Raw genomic sequence first — 17,141 nt, 5'->3', positions numbered from 1 at the left:
TACTCACTTATGCCTCATTAACAGCCAGACCTTTACCATTAACATCAAACCATGCTGCTGTATAACTGCAGTTAGTTTTCGCAGAGAATTTTGCTTCTTCTCTCATCATTGTCCTGTGTCTCAGCAACCAGAGCTTATTGTTTTCATGCATTATGGCCCAGAGCATCCTGTCTCCACACAGAGACCAGACATTTGTCAATGCTATGTGTCAGGACTCCCCTGAAGATCTGCTGAATGACCTCTAACAGAATTGTATGAGAAGGTTCAATTTCTGATGGGCAACTCCTTGCTCACCAGGATTTATTTAGATCACACTCATTTTCTCAGTATTTTATTTTTAAAGCCTTTGAACGTGGCCACAATTGAATTAAATTACCAAAATACAGCAGCTACTGTCATAAAAAGGGTGAGTGGATAGTCTTTCCTCAATGTCCTGCTCTTTGAAGAATAACTCTGATGGAAGACTGCTCCACATTCTTGTAGAGGCTGGTTTGGAAATCCCAGCCAGAAATATTCAACCCCATCAGCAAGAAAACCTGTAAAGGAAGTGGCACTTGGATCACCTTAGATGATTCAATCTGTCAGAACAAGACTGCAATCCCAAAATACTAAATGGGGAGACTGAGAGTGATTAGTTCAGCTGCGTTGATCTGCACCTGAGGGTTAGCTGTGAAGGTTGCTCACAAACTGCAGAGATTTTTGACCACGGCCACCAGTCTGGGCCTGTGAACTTTGAAATATTAATTCTGTTTCCTGCGAATATTGACAGTATTTTCTGTTTTAATAATTCACCAAGAAAGGGAATTCATGGAATGCTTACAGGATGGCATTTTGGAACAGCTTGTGATGGAGCCCACAAGGGAGCAGACTATTCTGGACCTAGTGCTATGGAATAAGCCAGACTTTATAAAAGATCTTAAAATCAGGGAACACTTAGGGGGCAGTGATCATAATATGGTAGAGTTCAGTCTGCAGTTTGAAAGAGAGAAGGCAAAATCAGATGTAATGGTGTTACAGTGAAATAAAGGTAATACAGGGGCATGAGAGAGGAACTGACAAAAGTCGACTGGAAGGAGAGCCTAGCGGGGAAGACAGTAGAGCAACAATGGCAGGAGTTTCTGGGTGGAATAAGGAAGGAGAGGATCAAATATGAAGGTAAGCTAGCCAGTAATATTAGAAATGACAGTAAAAGTTTCTTTCAATACATAAGAGACAAATGAAAGGCAAAAGTAGAGATTGGGCCTCTCCAAATTGATGCAGGAAAGTTAGTGATGGGCGATAAGAAAATAGCTGAAGAACTTAATAAGTACTTTGTGTCAGTCTTCACAGTGGAAGACAGGAGTAATATCTCAACAATTAAGGAGAGTCCAGGGGCAGAGTTGAGTATGGTAGCCATTACAAAGGAGAAAGTACTTGAAAAGCTAAAAGTTAAAAATTGATAAATCTCCTGACCTGGATAGGCTACATCCTAGAGTTCTGAGGGAGGTGGCTGAGGAAATAGCGGAGGCATTAGTTGTGATCTTTCAAAAATCACTGAAGTCAGGGAAAGTCCCAGATAATTGGAAAATCGCCATTGTAACCCCATTGTTCAAGAAAGGATCAAGACAAAAGGTGGGAAATTATAGGCCAATTAGAACAAGTCAGCATGGATTTAGTGGCAGTTGTGCCTGACAAACCTGTTAAAATTCTTTGAAGAGGTGGCATGGTGGCTCAGTGGTTAGTGATGCTGCCTCACAGCACCAGGGTCCCAGGTTCGATTCCAGCCTCAGGCGACTGTGTGGAGTTTGTACATTCTCCCCGTGCTTGTTTGGGTTTCCTCCGGGTGCTCTGGTTTCCTCCCACAGTCCAAAGATGTGCAGGTCAGGTGAATTGGCGATGCTAAATTGCCCATAGTGTTAGGTGCATTAGTCAGAGTGAAATGGGTCTGGGTGGGTTCCTCTTCAGAAGGGCAGCATGGACTGGTTAGGCTGAAGGGCCTGTTTCCACACTATAGGGAATCTAGTCTAATCAGGTAACAAGTAGGTTAGACCAGGGAAACCCAATGGATGTTATCTACCTAGACTTCCAAATGGCCTTTGATAAGGTGCCTCACAGGAGGCTGCTGAGTAAGGTGAGGGCTAATGGTGTTCAAGGGCTACTGGCATGGATTGAGGATCAGCTGTCTGATAGAAGATAAAAGGTTCTTTTTTGGAATGGCAGCTAGTGACAAGTGGTGTCCCGCAGGGTTCAGTGTTGGGACCGCAGCTGTTCACATTATGTATTAATGATCTGGATGAAGGGACTGGGGGCATTCTGGTGAAGTTCGCTGATGATACGAAGTTAGGTGGACAGGCAGGTAGTACTGAGGAGGTGGGGAGGCTGCAGAAAGATTTACAGTTTAGGAGAATGAATTTCATCAGCCATTTCTTGGACCAATGTGAGGTTTTGCAATTTGGGGGGAAAAAGAATACTGGCATGGACTATTGTATAAACGGTGAGAAAATTCATAAAGCCAAAGTTCAAAGGGATCTGGGAGTGCTAGTATAAAATTGTCTAAAGGTTGACTTGCAGGTTGAGTCCATGATTAAGAAAGCAAATGTAATGTCGTCATTTATCTCAAGAGGGTTGGAATATAAAAGCAGTGAGGTGCTACTGAGACTTTATAAAGCTCTGGTTAGGCCTGATTTAGAATACTGTGTCCAGGATTTGGCCCTACACCTCAGGAAGGACATACTAGCACTGGACCGTGTACAGCGGAGATTCACATGGATGATCCCGGGAATGGTAGGCCCAGCATACAATGAATAGCTGAGGATCCTTGGATTGTATTCATTAGAGTTTAGAAGGTTGAGGGGAGATCTAATAGGAACCCACAAGATAATGCATGGCTTAGAAAGGGTGGATGCTGGGAAATTGTTTCCATCAGGCGGGGAAACTAGGACTCGTGGGCACAGCCTTAGAATTACAGGGGGTCAATTTATAATGGAAATGAGGAGACATTTCTTCAGCCAGAGAGTGGTGGGCCTGTGGAATTCATTGCCACAGAGCGCAGTGGAGGCCGGGAAGTTAAATGCCTTCAAGGCAGAGATGGATAAATGCTTAATCTCGCAACGAATTAAAGGGTACGGGGAGAGTGCGGGTAAGTGGCATTGAAATGCCCATCAGCCATGATTGAATGGCAGAGTGGACTCGATGGGCCAAATGGCCTTACTTCCACTCCTATTTCTTATCGTCTTAATTAAACTGTCTTTGAAGAGTTGAAAGAGAAATGTCATGGTCTCCTTGGCCAACTCTGAGTCATAAACTGTACGATGTCAGTTCCCTATGATATACAGTCTGGTCAGGGAAGAGTTCTTTCCCAGTGGTTATGGCTACAGAAGCTGATCGAGTGATTTGTGTGTGGGGCTGTCTGGAAACTAAAGCAAAGATAGTCAAATTGGTAACAGCTCAGGCCCTCCGAACTCCACACGAAGCAGTGTAAGATACTCTTCCATTTTAACATCTGTGTCTATTTGACTCATGGACAGAACACATGGTTCCAAAATGAGGGCTAAAACAGTAATAACGTTGACATGTACAATCATGTTCAGAGACCGAAGGCACAACCTGATACGGGCACGTGTGATATGAAGAATTAAATATGCCTGAGTGACAGCAGTTTGAAAAACTAAATTTCTCCAGGTATTGGAATGATAACTAACCTAGAACACTAAAGTAGTGATAGTTTAAATGTTAGCAGTGTGAGGAATTGAATTTGAGCACATCTGACTCCATGATAATCCATGCAATATTAACCTGTCATCTTTTTAATTCAAATACCTTGTGACTGGTTAAGGTGATCATACACCCTTCAATATAGAATCCACTGGAAAACTACACATTGATTTTAAATAACGAGGGGGGGAATGGCTGTGACTAATGTATGAGATGGAGTGGGGTTGGTGGGTTATTGAAGTGTATAAAATCTTAACCAGATAAAAGTGATCTTTCCTCTTGTAGGTCAGTCACTGCTGTCAAGGGAACACTGCTGTCAAATTAGACAATGTCCCTGCAGGACAGAGATGAGGAGAAAATTCTTTTTTTCTCAGCAGTTTGTGTGACTTTGGAACCTGCCTAAGACAGTGATAAAAATGGAGGCTTGAATATTTTTAAGATGGAGGTGAATAGATTCTAGTTAGGCCAGAAATTAGAGGCCACGGGGGGTTCGATGGGAATGTGATATTTAGAACATGACGAGTCCTCGATCTTACAATGGAACAGGCTAGAGGCGTCAAATGGCCTATTTCAGCCCCTTGTCCATATGTTAGTGTGTATGTCCTGCCTTCCCAAGAGCTGCAGGCCAATCAGAGGCTGGCAGCAGTGCAGTGCCACTAGGGTAGCTGTGTCAGCTGTGCAGTTGTACTGCACTCTCCTAAAGCGCAGGCTTAATGGGGCCCAAGACCTGTTATGAGTGATGGTGGATTGGGGATTGCAGTGTGAGGATGTGGGAGATAAGGCATGGAGGTGGGGGACTGGTGGGGAGGTTGATACTGGCTCCTCTAATCAGCCAGTCAGCCAGTCAATGTCTGATTCCCTCCTGAGAATCTGAGACCTCTCTAGAGACACTGGTGAATACCAACAACAGCAGCAGGATTACAACACAATGACAGCATTAATTATCCACTTCATGGCCTTAATTGATGGTGAGACAGGAGGATAAACTATGAGCCTTCCACCCAAAACTGAATCGCGGTTAACCTGGGACAGTGAAGGTTTCCTCACCCTTCTGCCTGAGTTAGTACCGCTGTTTCCAAACTAACTTCATGAGGCACAGTGAATTCTGCCCAGTATCTCTGAAAAACTTCCAGGAGCGAGAGGGTTAAATACGTATTGCTGCACTCACCATCTGTCAGATTAAATGGCATCACCAAGTATGTCATTCTCAAATTCAACTACATAAACACGCAAGAGATGAAAGGCAGCAGCTGGAAATCTGAGGGAAGAACAAAAGTGCTACGGGAGAGGTCAGTCAGGCCCAGCTGAGCCATGGGGTCGCATATCTTCCTGCATGATATTTCACTGGGGACCCCAAGCAGGAGTGAGACATGAACCTTGTTATTGTTTTCCATCAGCTGCTGTCAAGCTGATGTACATTGTTTAAATCCTTAAGCCACCATCAATTGTCTGCATTGATATGGAACCAACCTCATCCAGTATGGAGTGTCACCATTAAAATATTGCTCAGAGCATGAAGCCTCTGGAATTTAAAAACTGAAAGAAAATCAAACAAAAACTGAAGTTGCTGGAAGGTGTTAGCAGGTCGTGGCAGCATTTGTGAAGAGAAATCAGAGTTAATGTGACCCTTCCTCAGAACGAATGCGAACTGGGAAAATGTTGGTTTATGTGCAGATGTTAGGGTGGGGAGGGGGTAAGGAGTAAATGATAGAGGGTGGAGATTAAGCCCAAATAGAGGGAAGAACAGTTGGACAGACAAATGAGTGAATAACAAATGTGTTTGTTAAATCAGAGACAATAAGACACTTACTGCAATGATATATCTGTCTCATGTAAATAAGTGGAGGTTGCTTTTTACAGGTATATACATTTACTCTGTTCTTTTTTCCCCCCCATACGCAACACAAAGTTCATCTTTCAATACCCTCTGTGATCAAAAGCACTAGACAGCAGTTAATCTGTTGCTGCCACTGTCACTATAAAAGTGAAATGGAGCAGCTCTCATTTTTCTCGGATTGAGGAAAAAAGATTATCAAGAGTTCTGTTGCGGGAGGAGAAAAGAAAAACAAAACAATGAAATGTCTGAGTTGGCAGACAAGCTAGTTATTGAGTTACTTGAAATACTCAAGTTACACAAGCAAGTTATTTCCAAATGATTTTCAACAGTTTTGTCTACAATTGTCGAGCAATACTTTGAAATTGTGCTAAAGCAGCATTGTGTTTTTAGAAATTAGAGGAATGAAAATATTAACTAAAATAATTGTACAATTCAAATATTGACTTTCAGGAGAGACTGGAATGATTACTTTTAGCGTCATAGAATGATAGAGTCCTACAGGACACGGTCAGGCCCTTTGGCCCAGACTGGTCTATGCTGACCAAATGTCCAATTCCCTGCCCTTGGCCCATACCCTTCTGATCCTTTCCTTACCTTTTCTTTCCTGTTTTTTTTCATGGAGACTGAATTCTATAGCCTTGATTTACCTACTGCTGTACAGATCTACATTTCTACCTGCTCCTCTTGATTCAGTCCAGATCTGCATGTAGCTCTGTGCCTCTAATATTTATTCTACATAGATAAAGAAATTGATTTCTTTTAAACAAAACTGTATTTAAACAATTCAGTAATCTTTAAAATACTATATTATTTCCTCAGTTACATGACAAAAATGAATGTGATACAAGCTACAGGTACATAGCAAAACTTTCAGAATATGAACTTTCAACAATTTCAAAAATATGATTACTTTTTAATGAACATGTTTAAAAAATCATTATTATTTATAGAGTTTGAATGATTGAAACACTCTTCAACTACCTGAATATGGCCAGTTCCTTTTTACTTTACAAAAAACAGTTTGTTCAAAAATCACATTTTAGTATATCTCAAAATGTTTAAACTATTTATGTTTCAAACCTTCTCAGCAACATCCTGGTAAATCTTTTCTCAACCCTCTCCAGTTTAATAACATCCTTTCTGTAACAGGGCAACCAGAACTGGACGCAATATTCCAGAAGCTGCCTCACCAACTTCCTGTACAACCTTAACCCTTAAACTCAAACGTCTGAGCATCAAAGGCAAGTGTGGTAAATGCCTTTGTAACCACCCTGTCTACCATAGGGGTAGAGGTACATAATTCTTTGAAGTTGTATCACATGTAGACAGGGTGGTTACAAAGGCATTTACCACACTTGCCTTTGATGCTCAGACGTTTGAGTTTAAGGGTTAAGGTTGTACAGGAAGTTGGTGAGGCAGCTTCTGGAATATTGCGTCCAGTTCTGGTTGCCCTGTTACAGAAAGGATGTTATTAAACTGGAGAGGGTTGAGAAAAGATTTACCAGGATATTGCTGGGAGGGTTTGAAACATAAAAATAGATTGAAAAGACTCTTTTCAGTGGAATGTAGGAGATTGAGGGATGATCTTATTAAGGTTTATGAAATCATGCAGGGTATAGATAAGATAAGATTAGACTAGATTCCCCACAGTGTGGAAACAGGCCCTTCGGCCCAACAAGTCCACACCGACCCTCCAAAAAGTAACCCACCTAGACTGATTTCCCTCTGACGAATGCACCGAACACTACGGGCAATTTAGCATGGCCAATTCACCTGACCTGCATATCTTTTGGCTGTGGGAGGAAACCGGAGCATCTGGAGGAAACCCACGCAGCACAGGAACAATGTGCAAACTCTACACAGACAGTCGCCCAAGGCTGGAATCGAACCTGGGATCCTGGTGCTGTGAGGCAGCAGTGCTAACCACTGAGCCACTGTGCCGCCATAAGATGAATGTCAAAGGTCTTTTCCCGAGGATGAGGCAAAGATAAGGTGAGAGGAGAAAGATTTAAAAAGAACATGAGCAGCAACTTTTTTTTTTACACAGGTAGTGGTTCATGTGTCCTTGACAAGTATGTACCTGTCAGACAAAGAGAAAGTAGTTGAGCAAAAAAATCATGGTTTACAAAAGAAGTTGAATCTCTTGTCAAGAGGAAGAAGGAGGCTTATGTAAAGATGAGACATGAAGGCTCAGTTAGGGTGCTTGAGAGTTACAAGTTAGCCAGGAAGGACCTAAAGAGAGAGCTAAGAAGAGCCAGGAGGAGACATGAGACATCTTTGGCGGATAGGATCCGTGAAAACCCTAAAGCTTTCTATAGGCATGACAGGAATAAAAGCATGACCAGAGTAAGATTATGGCCAGTCAAGGATAGTAGAGGGAAATTGTGCGTGGAATCCAAAGAGATAGGAGAGGTGTTAAATGAATATTTTTTGTCAGTATTAACACAGGAAAAAGACAATATTGTCAAGGAGAATACTGAGATACAGGCTACTAGACTAGAGAGGATTGAGGTTCACAAGGAGGAAGTGTTAGCAATTCTGGAAAATGTGAAAATAGATAAGTCCCCTGGGCCAGATGGGATTTATCTGAGGATTCTCTGGGAAGCTAGGGACAAGATTGCAGAACATTTGGCTTTGATCTTTGTCGTCATTGTCTACAGGAATAGTGCCAGAAGACTAGAGGATAGCTAATGTCCCCTTGTTCAAGAAGGGGAGTAAAGACAACCCTGGTAATTATAGATCAATGAACCTTATTTCTATTGTGGACAAAGTTTTGGAAAGGATTATAACAGATAGGATTTATAATCACCTCAAGATGAGTAAGCTGATTATGCATAGTCAGCATGACTTTGTGACGGGTAGGTCATGCCTCCCAAGCCTTACTGACTTCTTTCAGAAGGTGACCAAACAGGTGGATGAGAGTAAAGTGGTTGATGTGGTGTATATGGATTTCAGTAAGGCATTGGATACGGTTCTCAATAGCAGGCTATTACACAAAGTACAGAGGCATGGGATTGAGGGTGATTTTGTGGTTTGAGTCAGACATTGGCAAGCTAGAAGAAGACAGAGGGTGATGGTTGATGGGGAATGTTCATCATGGAGTTCTATTACTGTGAAGATCTGTTTTGGGGCCACTGTTGTTGGTCATTTTTATAAATGACCTGGATGAGGGCGTAGAAGGATGGGTTAGTGAATTTGCAGATGACACTAAGGTCGGTGGAGTTATGGACAGTGCAGAAGGATGTGGCAAATGGAGTTTAATGTGGAAAAGCGTGGGGTGATTCACTTTTTGGAAGGAGTAACAGGAATGCAGAGTACTGGGTTAATGGTAAGATTCTTGGTAGTGTGGATGAGCAGAAAGATCTGTGTCCTTGGGCTTAGATCTCTAAAAGTTGCCACCCAGTTTTATTAGGTTGCTAAGGAGGCATATGGTGTGTTAGCTTTTATTGGTAGAAGGACTGAGTTTCAGAGCCATGAGGTCATGTTGCAGCTGTACAAACTTTGGTGCAGCCACACTTGGAGTATTGCATACAATTCTGGTCACCGCATGATAGGAAGGATTTTGAAAGGGTTCAGAGGAGATTTACAAGGATGTTGCCTGGTATGGAGGGAAGGTCTTATGAGGAAATCCTGAGGGACATGAGCATGTTTTTGTTAGAGAGAAGAAAGTTAAGAGGTGATTTAACAGAGGCATACAAGATGTTAAGAGGATTTGATAAGGTGGACAGGAGCAGTCAGGTGGGACTTGTTTAGTTTGGGAACAAAAAAAATGTGAAAAGAGACCTGGATGATCCAGCCTATGTTTATAACTCAAAAGTTATAAGGAGAGGCTTGACAGGCTGGGACATAAACACCCCCACCTCTTCCACGCCATGTTAATCTCCCCTCACAAATACACTTGCATTGGTTTAAAATCAAACATCTTTCATTTTAAAACAAAGAGAGGAGATTTTGCACAGCACCATTTGCAGCCTTTCATAAAAAAAGATTAAGAATTGTACAAAGAACAAAGAAAATTACTGCACAGGGACAGGCCCTTCGTCCCTTGAAGCCTGGGCTGATCCAGGTCCTCTATCTAAACCTGTCACCTATTTTCTAAGGGTCTGTATCCCTCTGCTCCCTGCCCATTCATGTATGTGTCTAGATACATCTTAAATGACGCTAACATTCATGCCCCTACCACCTCCACTGGGAACACGTTCCAGGTACCCACCACCCTCTGGCTAAAGAACTTCCAATATCTTCCCAAAACATTTCCCTTCTCACTTTGAACTCGTGTCCCCTAGTAATTGAGTTCCGCACTCTGGGAATTGGAAATAAATCTGAAAAGTTATTAATTTGTTTATGAGCTTGCTGTCTTCAGCCATTTGGATCATGGAACTTGGAGTAAATACAGTTGTCCCAGCTTCTTATAATGTAGAGATAGCTGTGTGTTTTTATAATTATCATTGTTCTTGGTTTTTTGTTTCAGATTTACTGGCCAGCTACAAAAAGTCAAATTGAAGAATGCAGAATAAAAGGCAAAGACTTGATGGTATGTTATGTTCCCAACTGATGTTACTACTGGAAAAATCAGATCTCAATCTAAAGTCTGTTTGTTTTTGTTTAAATTTAACAAAGTTGTCTTTCACTGAAGCATGAGTACACGTTACTGCAATTTCAGTTTTAACAATGAAACAGATGTTCATTAGACAAAAGAAATGAGGGTAGAATAGAACAAACAGTTTATACATAGCATCGTCTTTAAATATTTCAAAACACACTACAGAACAAAACTTATTTATTCCAACACCATCACTTTACAGAACTCAAATATTAGAGATTGTTTCCTTCTTGTTCACATCTACAGTTGTGAATTAACTGTGCCTTTCAATTCCTGGTTTATATAGTTTAATAATCTTTTTGTTGATTATTCACACAACTAAGTTTAGAATGACTTCAAATATGCCCTTCAAGGTTTTAAACAAAGACCTCTGGTGAGGAATTTTCAACTGAAAACCATTTGCTCAGGTAATCATTTTATTAATTGTTCTAAATTAACTCCCTTCTCAAGGAGAAACTGTTCTTACATCTGACCTCAGTAAAAGCGACTTTTTAAACATCTAGTTTTTTTTATCCCAAAGCATTAAAATCTATGTGTCTTTCTTGGCAAAAATCAAATATTGATTTGTCTAAAACAGAAGCAACTGATTCTTTTGATTTGATTGATTGTAGTCTCATGTACCTAAGTACAGTGAAAAGTTTTGTTTTGCAAGGAGTGCAGGAAGATCATAACAAACGAGGACATACAGATCTTAGGGTGTTTAGACAAAGTGAGGCACACAGGGTTACAACTGCAAACTTTTCAATGTTTGTTCTGTTTAATTATAAAAATCTTACAGTACAAATAAATTCCTGTTATTGCTCCAAAATGGCCCCTGTCACCTAGTTTCCAGCACAAACTTATTTCAAATCATGGCTCCAGAAATTCTGTCAGGATAATTATTAAGCCCATTCTTACTCACAGCCTCAAAGCCACATGCTACTAATTCAAAACTCCAACTCCAAAATAAGTGAAATTAACGTATATAAATCATATGCTCGATCACAACGTTCAAATATTATCTAGAAATCAAATGTTAAAACAAGTGGAAATTTAAGCAATTTGATAAACGAGACAGTATTATTTTCAAAAATATGTAATTGTTTGTTAGACTAATAATGTCTCAAATTATCATTATTTTAGTAAAATAAAACAAGATCTATGGATACAGGAGATCCAAAACAAAGACAGAAAGTGCTGGAGAAACTTAACAAGTCAAGCAGCATTTATGGAGAGAAAACGTTGTAATATTTTGGGTCCAGTTCACCTTTTTTCAGAACCATTCAAGTCTAATGATTCTTCTTTCGAGCCAATTCTGGAGATGTTATTATCAGACTCAAAATATTAACCCTGTTTCTCATTCCATAGATGCTGCAGACCTATTGAGTGTCTCCAGTAACTATCCTTTTATTTCAGATTTCCAGCATCCACTGTTTTTTTTTAAGCCAATGGTTGAAATGAATTATTGAAATTTACAGATAATCTGTACAGTTTTGTTTTTGTTAGACACACCTTTCTGGACTGGGTCTCTTGTTAGAGGAGATCTTACAGTGCAGTATGTCTTCAGACAGATAACTCTCTTCGATATTAAAAAAAAACCCTCTGCTAGCTTTTTGGTTTTGTTTTATTGGTTAATTTTAAATAATTCAGAAAAATCAGCAAGATGTTTTCAACCAAAATTGATTTGAATTTATTATCATGTGTACCGGGGCACAGTGAAAAGCTTTGACTTGTGAACAATACAGGCAGATCAGAGTTAAGTAGCATAGATAGTAAATAAGAGGTAAACAGTGGCAAAAACAAAAACACAGGTACAGGCAAATGTTAGGAGTTTGTGAGTCCATTCAGTATTCTAACAACAGTAGGGTAGATACTGTTTTGAAACCGGCTGGTGCATGTGTTCAGGCTTCTGTACCTTCTCCCTGATGGTAGAGGTTGTAGAAAACATTGCCAGAGTGGGATGGATCTTTGAGAATGCTGGTGGCCTTTCCTTGACAGTGGACCTGGTAGATGGTTTCTATAGATGGGAGGTTGGCCTTTGTGATTGTCCGAGCCGAGTTCACCAGTCTCTGTAACCGTCTGCAATCTGAATTTAAACAAAATGCTTATCATTAGGGAATTTTGGATTTGATTGGAAAGTCTAAGCAAGTTCCCACTGCACCCTTCACTGAACTATGAATGAAGAGTATTCCACACATTTTTGTGATTTGTAAGTTTTAATAATTTTACAGTATTTGAAAATGTTTTTTTAATTTGAGTTTAATTTGATTTAAAATTTTTGATATGTTTTACTTTGCTGAATTATCAGGTTAATCAGACAAAACTTTAGTTTCAAGTTTAAAGCAGTCCACCTAAAATTATTCAAATAGTGTAAAGTGGTGAACAAATCCTTTTATTTCTTAATCATTCTCCATTTTAATAAATACCTACTGCGTTCAATTCTAGTAAATCTTCAGTTCTGATGCTAAATGTTCTCAGTCTGTGGGTTGAATGATAATGTTGAAGACTCCCCGGGCAACTGCTTGTAGACCCATTGTGCCACCTGCTCTGCTTGAATAGTCTGTGAGACAGCTCCCCTTATTTTGGCACAAATTTCTAAGCATTGGAAAGGAGGACCATGCAGGGTCCACAGAGCTGTGTTTCCCATTGTCAATCCAGTCACTTGGTCCATGGGTGGTTTATCTGGTTCCATTCCTTTTATCAGATATTTCTGCAGTGTGTTCCACCAGGCCCACTGAGCTCCTGACCCCATTATAACATTTGTTCAAACATGGATAAAAGAGCTGAATTTCAGAGGGGACAATGACTGCCATTGACATCAAGTCCACATCAGAGGAATCAGAGGAAAACGCTCCAATGGTTAGAGTCCTACCACACACGTGTGGTTATTGAAGGTCAGTCATCTTAGCTCCAGGACATCTCTGCAGGAGTTCCTCAGGATAGTGTCCAAGGGCAAACCATCTTCAGCTGCTTCATCAATGACCTTCCGTCCATTATATGGTCAGAAGTAGGGACTTGCACCAATGATTGCACAATGTTTGGCATCATTCATAGAGACTTCTCAGAGACTAAAGCAAAGCCTATCTAAATACATCAAGGTCTGGACAATACCCAGGCTTGGGTTGGCAATGAGCAAGTAACATTCACACCAGGCAATGACCACTTTCAATAAAAGACAATCCTCCACTGCCCCTTCACATTCAATCATTCTACTATCATTGAATCTCCATTATCACTATCCTGGGGGGTTACCATTGACCAGAAACTCAACTGAACTAGCCATCTAAATATGGTAGCTAGAGCAGGTCAGAGACTAGAGGTCCTGCAGCAGCTAACTCACTTCCTGAATCCCTAAAATCTGTCCACCACCTACAAGGCACAAGTCAGTATTTTGACAAATTATTCCCCACCTGCCCTTGATGGGTGCAGCTCCAAAAACACTCGAGGCTCGATACCATCCAGGACAAAGTCCATTTCATGGGCATCACATTCACAAACATCCACTCCCTCCACTGTCGATGCTCAGTAGCAGTGGTGTGCACTGCCTACAGAATGGCACAACTCAGAAATGCATCTTCCAAATTCAAGATCTCTGCTGGCCAGAAAGACAAGGGCTGCAGATATAATAAAGGGTTTCAAGAAGGACTTAGATATAGTTCTTGGCACTAAAAGGATCAAAGGGTATGAAGAAAAAGCAGATACTGGAGACTGAATTGGATGATCAGCCATGATCGTATTAAATGGTGAAGCAAGCTTGAGGGGCTGAATGGCCTCCTCCTGTTCCTATTTTCTGCGTTTCTATGGCATATGGGAATGCCATCATCTGCAAGTTTCCCTCCAAGCCACCTACTATTCTAACATGGAAATATATTCCTGTTCTTTTAGTGTAGCTTGATCAAAGTCCTGAAACTGTCTCCCTAAGAGCATTGTGGGAGTCCCCATCCTGCTCAGAGAGCAGTAGCTATGGAAAGTAGCTCCCCACCTCCTTTTCCAGGGCAATTAAAGAAGGACAATAAATACATTCCCAGCCCATGACACCCATATCATGTAAATGAATGAGAAGTATCCTATCATTGTTTATATCACTCTCTTTTCCTTTGTTTGCAGTCAGAATGTGCAAATTTTATCCGTGTTCTTCATTCATACAATCGATCTCACCTCCTGGCCTGTGGGACAGGGGCCTTCGATCCAGGCTGCGCCTTTATCAGAGTGGGTCGTTGGGCTGAGGTAAGGGAAATGTGTCAGTGAAGCATTCCTGGTGTGTTTTTGTGTGAAACTGCTGCAGCGTGTACTGTAGGATTACAGGTTTAAACTGAAATGAGTGAAACTCCTGACCTAAAGGGTGCTATTAAACGCTGTGGTATGAGATAGTATTCTCTGGAAACAGACAAAAAAAATGGCTCATAAATGTTCTGGCTTTGTAGGTAATATTTTTGATGGGATTACATGGATAACTTTATTATTGTAATACTATCCAGTGAAACATCCAAACAAATTTAGTGAATTAATGATTGAAATAGTGAATTATTTCATGCTGATGATCAAATCCTCCGCAGCAGAGTGAACAGGTTCAGACAACCAAGTCAAACATTTCCTTAGTCTTAATGACTGCATCTTTTCTGGGCTATTTTCTGAAACTGTTGATACTGGAATTGTTTGCAAATAATTTATTACAGAAAACTGAATTGTGGATATATTAATAACCTTCTAAAAAGTAAGTGTAAATCTGGAAAATAAAATAACCTAAAACCAACATCATGGAATTGTCTTGTTTGTTCAAATCTCGTGGAATGATTAGTGTTGCATTTTGTGAAGGCCATTAGTTCCTGTCTGATCATTCATGCAATTTTATTTCTCTGAAAGCTCCCAATATGAATGTAATCCCTTTATTCCTCCCTTCCTTCCACTTTCGGAATCTTACCTTGAATTTTGTTGCTACTTCCTACTCCCAGGATCCTGGTAGTATTGATCAGGATGATGCAAATACTCACAGCTGATTTGTTTTCTAATGCAATCGAGAGGATTGCTACTTCACATGGAATAAATACGAAAGTTTGAGGAATTAAATCTCTAATAATTAACTGTCCTATATTCAAGAAGTGTTCTTATCCATATGTCTTTGGAATGTGGGCAAAATTGATCAGTTTTTCAAGCTAATCAATACTTTTAATTTAGAATTCAATTTGAAGTAATGATCAGGTTTATTTGGCAGTGAAGTAAACATATTGGGCTGAGTGATGTGAGAGATGTGCTAGCAGATCAGTGATGCCCAGCTCTACACTGGGGCAAATGTGGAATCTTTTAACTAAATGCTGGCCATCAAGTTGAGCTTATACCTGGCTGCGGTGAGTTGCTCATGAAGGGGAATTATTACCGAGTAACAACCAGATCAATGAGCAATCACACCTCATTAAGAAGCAGCTTTCTATCCCATCATTAACTGCAAATAAACGAGATGTTGAGAATTCTCGACATGGAAATCTAACTGGATACCTGGTCACTGCATGCTCTAAATAACCTCCATGTTGATTACCGGGCACCGACATCTCAGGGGAAGCTCCATAGGCACTAGTCACGCACAACCCACATCCACAGACATTGGCATCTGACATGTATCAGCCTCTATAAAACATCATGGCACATCTGTGATCGACTCACAGGACGCTCTGCCCTTCAATGCTGGCCCTCAGGTTGCTCTGGTAACTCTCATTGTAACACTGCAGCAAGGAAGCTGTGTGCTCAGGGAATCCCACCAACTGTGTCAGCAGGAACATCCAGGGCAGGGCCCAGAAAATGGGGCATCAATTTTCCCCTATCTGCCATGTCTGGGGAAAGAAGTCAGAAAAGACACAGGATAACCCCAGACTGAGGATGCTTGTCCAGATGCATGTTGGGCTTTTATAGATGGCACTGATGAGGTGTTGTTGCTAGGATGAGTGATGGCATGAGGTTATAATTGGATGTGTGGGGCATCTTGCGGTACAGAAGTCATTAGGATCAGAGTGAAGCGTGTTTTGTAAGATATGGTGAGAAGACTTGCCAGATTCGTAGACAGGAATCACTGGCAAAACTCATCAAAATTGACACTTTGAGCCAAATCTCTCATTTTTTGTTTGGCAAAGTCTAACTCTTATATGCCTGTGATCAAAGATGAGTTAACCTTTTCTGTAACTGAAATAAACTCTTTAGCTAGATGAGTACCAGATTGTTTCTGTGCTAATGCTCTAACAAACCAACAGCCCATATGTCCATAATATGTCAGAGGAGAATTAATTCATTCAGTCCATTGAGTCTACTCCACCATACAATGAGATCGTGGCTGATCTGATAATCCTCAACTCCAGTTTCCTGCCTTTCCCCCTTAACCCTTGATTCCCTTGTGCTCGTCTAATACACTGATCCAGATGATATAAAATTACTTTGCCCTGGGTCCAGCCATCTCCTCGATCATGGACTGCAACTGGTGCAGATGGTGGCATCATGAATCCAGAGTCCCTGATCAATTCTCTCACTTTATGGATTCTAATCCTAGCATGGCAACCAATGGAATTTAAATTCCATCAATAACTCTGGAGTTGAAATCTAGTCTCAGTGGTGATGACCATGAAACCATTGTCGATTTTTGTAAAAATTTATCTGGTTCACTGATTTAGGGAAGGAAATCTTCTGGCCTATGTGTGTCTCTATAAACAATGCAATGTGGTTGACTCTAAACTGCCTTCTGAAATGGCTGAGTAAGTCACTCAAAAGAAGTGCAATTTGGGACAGGCAACAATTGATGGCTTTGTTAACCAGGTCCATATCCAATCAAAGTTGAAGAAAGGGCTATTCTGAGCAAATACATCCTTGTGTTGTGGGTAATTACTCAGTGTCTTATTAGGTTGCTGCCCTGAGATTGTAAGATAATTCTTATTAAGCTTAAAGGTTTTGACAGTTGGATTGTTTCCTCATTACATTGATGCACTAAACTGGTTGACAGATGCTAGCTTATGTAGTCTAAGTTCTGTCGCACTGAGGTTAAGCACCATT

General features: G+C 40.7%; 1 protein-coding gene across 1 annotated transcript in view; it reads left to right on the top strand.

Moving 5' to 3' along the window:
* Positions 1-17,141, top strand: part of sema3e (sema domain, immunoglobulin domain (Ig), short basic domain, secreted, (semaphorin) 3E) — a 311,047-nt gene that overhangs the window by 130,159 nt on the left and 163,747 nt on the right. Inside the window, exons 3-4 of the mRNA XM_043714219.2 lie at positions 10,002-10,064; positions 14,220-14,339. Coding sequence (XP_043570154.2) covers positions 10,002-10,064; positions 14,220-14,339 — 183 coding nt within the window. The remainder of the gene's footprint in view (positions 1-10,001; positions 10,065-14,219; positions 14,340-17,141) is intronic.

Source organism: Chiloscyllium plagiosum, unplaced genomic scaffold (assembly GCF_037043375.1).
Source record: "Chiloscyllium plagiosum isolate Xiang-an unplaced genomic scaffold, Cpla_swu_hap1 HiC_scaffold_23, whole genome shotgun sequence".
In the NCBI taxonomy this organism is placed as follows: Eukaryota; Metazoa; Chordata; class Chondrichthyes; order Orectolobiformes; family Hemiscylliidae; genus Chiloscyllium; species Chiloscyllium plagiosum.
Note: the sequence above shows the minus strand (reverse complement) of the source record. Positions and strands in the feature narration are given on the sequence as shown.